The sequence below is a fragment of the Centruroides sculpturatus genome, unplaced genomic scaffold (genome assembly GCF_000671375.1).
Source record: "Centruroides sculpturatus isolate CEXI.00-Female unplaced genomic scaffold, Cexi_2.0 scaffold377, whole genome shotgun sequence".
NCBI lineage: Eukaryota > Metazoa > Arthropoda > Arachnida > Scorpiones > Buthidae > Centruroides > Centruroides sculpturatus.
In genome coordinates, this window is record NW_019384711.1 from 318,421 (window position 1) to 329,436 (window position 11,016).

Here is an 11,016-nt window from a genome sequence, read left to right on the forward strand (position 1 = left end):
TATTTTATAATAAAAAATGTTTTAATTAAATATCAGTTGTACAGTCTATTTTGCTTCACAGCAGATATGATGTAGGATAAATAAAGAACATATAAAATAATATTTTATTTATAACTAATTTTTAACGGAAAAAATTATACAACAAATTAATATATAATAATACTATCTGTATTGAGGTAAATGCTGTTTTATTATAGACCTGGCAAGATCGGCATGACCTATAAAATTACAAATATGTCATTTAAAAGATTTTAAAACTTCAAGAAAAATCAAGATGATATATTTTACCTTGTTGTAACTGAATATACATAGCCAGCATCAAAGCTTGTACAGGAATATCAGTGCCTGAGCTTCTTGAAACTCCAACCTGTTTAGGAAATTTAACAGACAATCATTATTGCCATTTATAAATAATATGTTTATACAGAACTCTAAGACAGTTAGAGGACACTTTATTTAACTATCATCATCTCAGTATTGAAACCTATATATAAGCTTTATAATTTAAAGCATGTAGAGTTCAATACTGAGATGATAGTTAAATAAATCTAACAGCGTTATTGTGTTCTCTGTTAACTGTGGCATTTTCTTGTTTGTATATTTATAAATATATATATATGATTCTGATAAAGTATACTGAATTGTATACATATTAAATTCTAAGAAAAATATAACAAAAAATTTTTAAACCAATTAATTATAATTATTTGCTTTTTCACAAAATCTGGTATAATATATATTTGCTTTTTGTCTTATTTTATAATTAATCTTCTTAATAGATACTTTTGAATTTACTTTGAATTTGAAGAACTTATCACCACAGTTTTCAGCTGGAAAGTTCACTGAGATTTTATTAAACCAATATACATTTTGGGCCTATTATTACCCTTCATCAGTTGGTTTTATCTTTGTTAAAACATAAAATACAATAGAACCTCGATTATCCGGACTAATTGGGGATGCCTTAGTCCAGATAAGGAAAAATTCGGATAATCGAAACAAATACTTTGTCTTTTAATGATAATACAACACATTTTCTTTTTGATGACATATCGGTAATATTAAAAGTAAATAATGTATTTAAATTGTTATCAAATTTTCAAGAAACAAACGTTCATATTGAATTTGGACTACTACTGACTACGCTAACAGAATACCTATTGTTTAAAAGGCCCTCTGGTGGCGCAAGAAGACGGATTTTATAAAATAAAAAGCAATTGAAACTGCATTTTTATGAATAAAAATTTGACAAACTATTTATTGTTTTATGACAAGTAAAATTTTTTCGTCGTGTTCGCNTAAATTTTTGTAAACATTATAAATGTTTAATTAATATTTATCTCACTTTTATAGATTGGTAAGGACATTTATATTACGAAAACCATAATTAGATTTGAAATAGTATTCAAGTTCGCTTATTTATGAAGTCCAATAATAATATAAATTTATAACTACAAATCTCGAAAATTATACTTTCAATACACACGATATACCATTACGTTCCATCATTTCCAATAATAATAATGCTTAACGTGACGTTCCGAGGATCTTAATAAAATAATAAACAAGTTCATACAACGCGATAAACCAAATCAATTGCTTAATTAATAATGATATCAAAATATTTAAAGTTAATTTAAAGTCACCCATTTCATTTTTAAGAAGAATTATTTAGAATTTGTTGTAAACATATCAATTTTTTCACATATATAAACCAAAAACTGTTGTAATATAAAGTCTATTGAAGTGCGGAGCCTTACAATATTTATACGAATCCCAAAATAAACTAACTTGTTTTACATAATGAACAATAAAACTTATGAACCAGTAAATGGCTCAATAGTTGCCAAGTGGATAAAACATTCGAGTTTTCACTGGAGGGCTGGCGGAGTTTTCTGGGCTTTCTTTTACGCCTGTTTCTCACAAAAAAGTCCTCCTGGAGGCAGATTGCATTCGTGTTGCTTGCTTTATCCCATCAAACATGATCCCGTAAATATCATCAAATGGACTTAAAAATGCCAATGTTCTATTTGTAGTACCCCATGTCTTACGACGACTCACTTTATTAACTCTTGTTTTACAAAATGAACTATCGATACCACCTTCTGTTGCTGAGAAATGTTTATTAAACAAAACACAAGCGTTTTCAGCCTAATACAATATGCCATATGTGCCAAGTATTTTAAATATGGTATGTTTTTTTTCTTGGCGCTATGTCGATAAAATATTACATAGTTCAAAGTTTATTTCTAGGAATAGAACTTCAATTCATCACACTGTGTCTACGATACTGACTACGATACCGAGTTTACAACAGCTAAATCTACGGAAGAGTAGGGTTCGATTTACGACGGCTCGTTTAGCGACGGATTTCCAAGAACCTGTTAGATCGTGGAAAAGGGGATCTTTATTTCGATTTCATACATTATGATTTGAGTAATATAATATTCATTTTGCAAAGGATCATTGAACTTGGCAAGACTAGAATTAAGATTATTTATAGGCTTATTCTATAATTGATCAATTGTGGATTGAAATGTTTATAATGTTTTTTATTATTATATGTCATAATAACGCAGTTAACAGAATAAAATAGTAAAAATCGTTTAAATTATGCAGTAATTCAAGTTAACATTGCATTTAGAGAAAACAAACAAACAGCCAAATATATTGCAGAGCTAATTTATTCCATAAACAATATACGTAATTGTAAAAAATAAGCTATAAATATTTACTAAAATCAGGAGAAAAGTCATAAACTCTATTGAAATTAAGATTCTATATAGGCTACTTATAATATGTGTATAGTGTAGCCTGTTCAAAACGGAAAAAGTATCCGGTACCGTGCGATTCCGATTTATACAGGTTTTACTGTATATAGACCTATAAATAATGTCACAATTAATGCAAATAATAACACATGTTTTGGACAATATTCTTAATAAACAAATTTTTTAAGCAGACGAAACGTGGACTAAATATAAAAGAAAAGAAAACGACAGAAAATTTTCGAAACTTAAAAAGCCACCATGCAAAGTTACCTATAAAATAGGAATAAAACTAACCGGAACCGGAATGACGTAAAGCCATTCGTTAGACCATAAAAGGTACGATGTTCATCCTGTTTCCGATATACGAATCGAACCGCAAATTTAAAAATTAAAGCAACCACAAGCGGTATCGATCGCATTAAATGCATGCAATCACAGTCGGGATTCGTACTGATACTCGATGCCGTTCTTTAGATCGGTTGCCATAACAACCTGTTGATTAGAAGTGATCAGCAACCCCAACAATTACGTCATTAAAGTTTACCGGAAGAAGGGTGAAAGTGTTTAAAGCGCATGCTCGACCAAAGATGTTAGTTATTCGGGAAAGATCAGAGGTGAGATAATAGAAAGAGAAAATGAATTAAAGAGGAACACGATGGGAACATGTCTGGCCGTACTCCAGAACAGAAACGTTGTCCAACCCATGATAACCCAATGGGGTTACGGTGTAAATAACGGTAAGTTTGCCAATCCGGTTACCACGCGATGCCGGCCAAGCGCAATTTATTGACAGTTAATACCGTTGCTATGTTATTTACGTGTTTGGTTTGAAAACAGAAATAGTAATTGAAAGTATAAAAAAATTAGTTTCATCATCAGTCGCAGCTAAATTTTATTTTAAATCAATTTAAGTGTAGCGAAGGTTTAGACCACAATTTACGTTGTGAGCAATCATGAGAACCGTCCGGCAAAACATAAAAAAAAGCGCCCCCTTACATAATTCGATAGGTAAGTCTTTTATTACGTAAGATTTACGTAGAGATTTGTTATTATAGTAGTAACCTAATGAAAATAAATCGTGATAGTAAAAATAGCGTAACTATTTACTATGCATAATATTGAAATTAAATTGTGTATATATTAATCTATTTATTTGTCACTAAATATATAATTCAAAATTAATATTATAAAGCATTGAAAAAATTACAAAGAAATTTTATGCAATTATTTAAAATCATTCTAATGAATTTAAAACATTTTTTCGATTTCTGGTTCGTAGTTTTAAAGTTCAAACAGCGTTTTGGGTTTGTTAATTAATGGTAAGATTTATTTAGTGAAATATTCGAAAACGTCTACCTACAATTATATTTTTGACGAAAAAAATATTATATTTACTTCTTAAATTTTCATTAAAATCAGATCGTAATAGCAACTTTTCAATGGGATCAGCAATTAAAAAAGTAGTTGCAAACAGGAAGTTTTTAACTCGTTACCAGAAACTTCTTACAAATTGGAAATACGAGGAACCAGGCGATGTCCGCAAGTAACGCGTTGCTTAGTATTCTTGTAGTATTAATTCTACAATTTGCATGCAAAGATGAATTGATCAACAATTATTCTGATCTTTTATTTATAAGAATGTATTAAAAATTAATCTGGTATGAAGTTTTCTAGTTTTGCTGTTGGCATATAAAACTAGTAAACAATTTTAGCTTTGACACGTAAACCGGTAGATTTTATGGGTATTTATTAACACAGATACATTTTTATACTCCATTAATATGAAATGAGTCATAATATTTTTATGAATAAGTATGGACACATCTAAATGCAATAGGGAATTAACATATGATGGACTTAAAAATGTCGGAAATTAGTTGGCGCTTAATATTTTATTTAATGCATAATTACTGTATTTCTATTTAGGGTAGAAGCAGAAAGGCCCCAAGCAGAAAACTATGTAAATGCTACAAAAACCAACATATTCAGTTACGTAGCAGTAATATAGAATTTCTTCGAATTTGTATTAATTGTTTAAAGTAAAATGCTACATCATCGAAACGTCATATTTTAAGCATTTAAAGTAGATAATTAATTTTTAATACATATTTTATAGGATCTGCTTACTCTCTAGGGTCTTATGATGATCAATCTTCGGTTATGTAATTATATATACTATTATTTTATGTTTTATTCTTAGAAAAGTAAAAATATTTTATTTGAAACAATAAGATCATCATCTAAAACTAAACTATAAAATAAGTTTATGAGTAATAAAAGATGATAATTCATTAATAAATTACTTATTTTTATTATTTGGAATTGCAGAAAAATCATTATTTTGTGGCTGGAATCTGACGTCATTTAAGTTTAATTACACTACATTTATAAAAACTTTACATTTAAAAAGTTATATTTGCTACGAAAATATTTAATGTTTATTGATCTGAAGTGGACCGATGATACATCACATCTGTCAATATTCCTTCAGTATATTGACTTTTATCCATTTGTTAGAATTAATTCAAGTGTAGACAAATTTGAAAATTATTAGTTGAAAGGTTTTCTACCGATTTTTTAAGTAGAAAAATATTTCATTTTCATAAAGTTCAAAATAATTTCTAGTGCCATTAAACTGCACGTGTATGTGGAGTTTAACATCGGTGACATTCCCACCGATATAAAGACTGTCAACTCCCTGTGTATAAAAGATTAATAACTAATAAGAAGAATGGATCTTCTGGAAGAATTCATTTATAACATTTGTATATAGATTTGAATAGAAACGGTCAATATTCTGGTTATTTTCTAATAGAAGCAATATAAAAAAATATTGTCTAATGGTTGCCTAGTACATGTATCACTTTCAATATAAATAAATTGTATAGTACAGAATTAAAAATTTATATAAAAATTGTGATGAATGCCATGTTTACAATTTGTAATTGTTTACTATTATGTAAATAAATTGTTAGAAAATAATCAATAAATGTGAATTACTAATAATGATAAATAAGAGATATATTTATCATTTAATATTATATAATTAAATTAGTTCTTTCTATCATATGATATGCTTCTTACTATGTATCCATAAAACAATGCTTTATAAAGGATGGTTTGTATCAGCAACAACTTCATGAAGTTGTTGCTGATACAAACCATCCTTTATAACTATATTTTTTCTTAAAAAAACGCTTCAAATTTTACTAATAAACCAACATTATTGAATTAATTACTTATTTTTAACACCATTATTTTAGGTCCTAATCACTGGTACAAAACACATCCAAATGCATCTGGCAATAAACAGTCTCCAGTGGACATAGTTCCATCCTTAGCCATACCAGATGCATCGCTCTTCCAAAACCAGATCAGATGGAGCTACCATAAAAAATATTCTAAAACGGTAGTCAACAGTGGCCACGGATGGACAGTTGAATACGTCAGCACCAAAAACTGTGAGATTTGTGATAGAAATGATACACCAAGATATATTATAACGATCATATTGGTTTTGCATTTTTTAGATTTTGAAGGCGGTCCAGCTGTTAATAGATATATTTTGGATCAGATACATTGTCATTGGGGAAAAAGTAACGAGCGAGGATCAGAACATACTATCAATGGTTATCAAATGGCTGCAGAAGTAAGCATTACAATTTTCTTGAATTTGCTGTCTGGTTGTTTGTTAGTTTGATTAACAGCCATCAACATCCTTTGTAATATCAAAATTATTACATATCAAATAGGAAATCATCAATGTTTATTGGTTTATATTAACTGGGGAATGAATTTTGGACCTTCTTGTCCCTCACTGACTCACAATTTTGATGATCCATTTTTGAAAAACAACCGGTAACTTTTAACCACATAACCACAGATGTTAACACCACTAGAACCATATTTTCCACTTTCAATCATCTGAAGTTTCAAAGTACATTTTACATTGATGATTTCCTAATCAGGATATATTTCCTATTCTGTGTATAATAAGTTTTGTATTACAAAAGATGTTGATGGCAGTTAATAAAACTAACATTACAATTTTGACATTATCAATTGTCAAAACTGTAATGCAAACTTTATTATACAAAATTTAAAATTGCTGACTATTAATAATCAAAAATAAAATAGCATTTTAAATAGATGAAAACATTTACAATATGCTGACTTAATGTCAATTTCATTTGATTTCTGTTCCACTTCATAATGAAATAGCATATAATATGGATTTTTCTTAATGTACAGTACATACTGTATATAATTGTAAATGTTGGGTAATCAAAGAAATTATTTTATTGTTCCAAATAACAGTAATATCAGATTTAATTATATAAACCAGTTATATCAGTTAATTCTTTTATAGTAGTGTTCAAATTATTTTTATAATTATTTTATTTCTTCAAAATCAAAATGCTGTATAGCCTGAACACACCAAAAAGTTAACAAGTAACCTCAGTTTTGGCTGTTAGCTAAACTTTTATAGTCAATTTACTAGAATTGGCTTTTATTCAATACTTGTGGATAAGAAAATGTCGAAAAGTTTCTGTTCAATAATTCAACGTTTGACTATAATCAATCCATAGTGGTTAACAAATTACAGAGATGATTATTTCTGAAAGTTTTATTGATTTCAGTTTTATTGATTGTAAAAACAGCAAAAACTTACTTCTGTATTATTTTTGTATTAGCTTATAAACTGAATATCAACATAAAGTTGGTAAAATATTCACATAAAAATAGTTTTCTGACAATATTACATTTTCTAATGAACTATTTTATATATAGAGGAGAAGGTGGTATTATGGACCCCCATTTTATTTTAGTGAATTGTAAACAAAGTAACATAACTACACCTACATTTTTTGTGCGGAAAGTACTGGTAACTATTAAATTAAATGTTCCTAATTGGATTTTTTGCTAGTGTAACTATAAGTATGATTTTTGAAGGCTTTTGTACAAAAAGTCAGAAAGTAGGCTTAGAGAAAATCGGGTGGTAATATGGAACCTTACTGTATGTTTTCAAAAAATGCTTTAATGTATCCAAAAACAAATAGGAAAGTACAAAGAATGTTAGATAATTACAAAATTATTTACTCCAATGTATTTTATCGAAAAAATGCTTTTATAATAGAAAAATATGATCTCCAGCAACAATATTCCAGCAGCTTTTTTTCGATATTCTCAGGAAGAATTGCCTTTCTACCTAGTGTCTTTTTCACAAATTGCTCTGGAGGAATGTCTGCTTGCAAAGAGAGTGGAGGAGTTGGGTTCCATGTTAAAAGCACCAATGGAATCGCCATCTTGAATTAACTTATGTCTGTCAAGACCAAATTTTAAAAAATGTGAACATTACACAGATTAATATGTACCCTTAAGTCTCTGGAACAGAATACATGCACCAGTGAACCTACAACTACACGATTTATATTTTAAAAATAATTAAATTCACTTAGCATTCAAAACTTTTGAATTTTGAAAAAAACAAATTTGCTGATTCAGTACGGATAACGGTTTAACTGAAGTGAAACGGGTTTTACCCTTGCTATGGATGTCTGCCTAGTTCAGTTCAGCCACAATCCACTACAGTTCACCTTTATTATCAGTTCGAAATGGAGTGGTTCCATAATACCACCTTTTCCTTTATTTATTTAAAAATAATAAAAGCTTTATATTTCAAATATAAAAATTTACAAATCAATATTTTTAGATTCACATGGTTCATTGGAATAGTGAACTGTACAAGGACTGTAGGGATTCGGCTTGTAACAAGCAAGGACTTCTAGTACTGGCTTCATTTATTAAAGTAAATATTTATAATAAAGATTAAAAAAAAAAATTTGTGTGATGATCACAAAAATTTAATTTTAGCTAGGACAGCCAAATGTAGAATTAGAAAAAATTGTTAAAATTTTGGGAAATATAACTTTTAAAGGGCAGAGATGTCCATTGAGAGAGCAAGTAGATCCAGCCAAGTTTATCCCTGGTGAGTATGGTTTCTATTTAAAATTTTAATTAAAATTTTTTATTACATTTTTTCATTGTACATAGATAATATATCTTATTGGACATATGAAGGATCATTAACAACTCCACCCTGCCATGAAAGTGTCACTTGGATAGTTTTTAAGAATCCAATTGAAGCTAGTGCTGAGCAGGCAAGACAAGTTTTTATTCAATACTTGTGAAGAAGATTGTTTATTATATTTACTTTTAGTTATCTAACATTTTTGTTACAGATAAGTAAATTTAGGAGTCTAAGGTGTCACAGTGAGACGGAGCGTGCCCCACCAGATTCCAGCGGAGGTTACATCACTCTGAATCACCGCCCTCCACAACCTCTATTTGGCCGCCTGATTCGCCACGTGAATTACCGGAAATCTGAACGAAATGCATTTCGCTAACCTGTAAATATTCTAATCATGGAGATTAGAGCCAAGGCAATAGAATATTTTCTAGAAAGGACATCCTTATTTTATTTATTAAATTTGAGAAAAAATTTGTTTTATATAAATTCAAATAGTGAGAAAAAATATATATTGTATATAAGAAAAGAAATATTTTATAATAAAAAATGTTTTAATTAAATATCAGTTGTACAGTCTATTTTGCTTCACAGCAGATATGATGTAGGATAAATAAAGAACATATAAAATAATATTTTATTTATAACTAATTTTTAACGGAAAAAATTATACAACAAATTAATATATAATAATACTATCTGTATTGAGGTAAATGCTGTTTTATTATAGACCTGGCAAGATCGGCATGACCTATAAAATTACAAATATGTCATTTAAAAGATTTTAAAACTTCAAGAAAAATCAAGATGATATATTTTACCTTGTTGTAACTGAATATACATAGCCAGCATCAAAGCTTGTACAGGAATATCAGTGCCTGAGCTTCTTGAAACTCCAACCTGTTTAGGAAATTTAACAGACAATCATTATTGCCATTTATAAATAATATGTTTATACAGAACTCTAAGACAGTTAGAGGACACTTTATTTAACTATCATCATCTCAGTATTGAAACCTATATATAAGCTTTATAATTTAAAGCATGTAGAGTTCAATACTGAGATGATAGTTAAATAAATCTAACAGCGTTATTGTGTTCTCTGTTAACTGTGGCATTTTCTTGTTTGTATATTTATAAATATATATATATGATTCTGATAAAGTATACTGAATTGTATACATATTAAATTCTAAGAAAAATATAACAAAAAATTTTTAAACCAATTAATTATAATTATTTGCTTTTTCACAAAATCTGGTATAATATATATTTGCTTTTTGTCTTATTTTATAATTAATCTTCTTAATAGATACTTTTGAATTTACTTTGAATTTGAAGAACTTATCACCACAGTTTTCAGCTGGAAAGTTCACTGAGATTTTATTAAACCAATATACATTTTGGGCCTATTATTACCCTTCATCAGTTGGTTTTATCTTTGTTAAAACATAAAATACAATAGAACCTCGATTATCCGGACTAATTGGGGATGCCTTAGTCCAGATAAGGAAAAATTCGGATAATCGAAACAAATACTTTGTCTTTTAATGATAATACAACACATTTTCTTTTTGATGACATATCGGTAATATTAAAAGTAAATAATGTATTTAAATTGTTATCAAATTTTCAAGAAACAAACGTTCATATTGAATTTGGACTACTACTGACTACGCTAACAGAATACCTATTGTTTAAAAGGCCCTCTGGTGGCGCAAGAAGACGGATTTTATAAAATAAAAAGCAATTGAAACTGCATTTTTATGAATAAAAATTTGACAAACTATTTATTGTTTTATGACAAGTAAAATTTTCCCATCATGTTCGTGGCTTTTAAGTAATGCATAAACCTTCAAAACACGAGGCCCTTCGGAGGCCCACATTGCCCATGCCTTACGCCGCCCTTGGTCATAGAAATGATGTAATTTGAAAATAAAATTTTTTATAAATACTAGTGTTGTAACGAATAGTATATTCGGCCTCAGGCCGAATATTTCGCCAAACTATTCGGCTTGATTAACGCACGTACAAAAATTGGCACGCAAACTGCATTATGGCAAGGATCCTGCTCTCTATTGGCCCGCTATCACTACGTTTCGCCAATCGCGTTAATTCTTGGCAGTTGTAGCGACAGACAAGAGTGTCATGGAAGTATGTGATAAATGATGATATCAAATGTGGATAACAATGAAATGACCTACATGTGTAAATAAC

The 11,016-nt window shown here is 28.8% G+C and overlaps 2 protein-coding genes across 5 annotated transcripts in view; one reads left to right on the top strand and one right to left on the bottom strand.

The window, feature by feature from the left end:
* The first annotated feature begins 3,372 nt into the window (after positions 1 to 3,372).
* LOC111627829 (carbonic anhydrase 1-like) lies at positions 3,373 to 9,332 on the top strand. 4 transcript variants are annotated; one of them, XM_023371478.1, is made up of 8 exons: positions 4,019 to 4,090; positions 4,191 to 4,310; positions 6,035 to 6,232; positions 6,302 to 6,420; positions 8,485 to 8,580; positions 8,646 to 8,760; positions 8,826 to 8,932; positions 9,014 to 9,332. In XM_023371478.1, exons 2-8 carry the CDS (start codon positions 4,211 to 4,213, stop codon positions 9,176 to 9,178), a joined length of 900 nt encoding a protein of 299 aa, XP_023227246.1. In that variant the 5' UTR covers positions 4,019 to 4,090; positions 4,191 to 4,210; the 3' UTR covers positions 9,179 to 9,332. The 4 variants fall into 4 exon arrangements, with proteins under 4 accessions (XP_023227247.1, XP_023227249.1, XP_023227246.1 ...); XM_023371479.1 differs by lacking the exons at positions 4,019 to 4,090; positions 4,191 to 4,310 and adding an exon at positions 3,373 to 3,508; XM_023371481.1 differs by lacking the exons at positions 4,019 to 4,090; positions 4,191 to 4,310 and adding an exon at positions 3,651 to 3,779.
* Positions 9,333 to 9,350: 18 nt separating this feature from the next.
* The window catches only part of LOC111627814 (CCR4-NOT transcription complex subunit 10-B-like), a 24,482-nt gene continuing 22,816 nt past the window's right edge, over positions 9,351 to 11,016 (bottom strand). Inside the window, exons 13-14 of the mRNA XM_023371461.1 lie at positions 9,621 to 9,699; positions 9,351 to 9,550 (exon numbers count right to left, since the gene is read on the bottom strand). Coding sequence (XP_023227229.1) covers positions 9,495 to 9,550; positions 9,621 to 9,699 — 135 coding nt within the window. The 3' untranslated portion in view covers positions 9,351 to 9,494. The remainder of the gene's footprint in view (positions 9,551 to 9,620; positions 9,700 to 11,016) is intronic.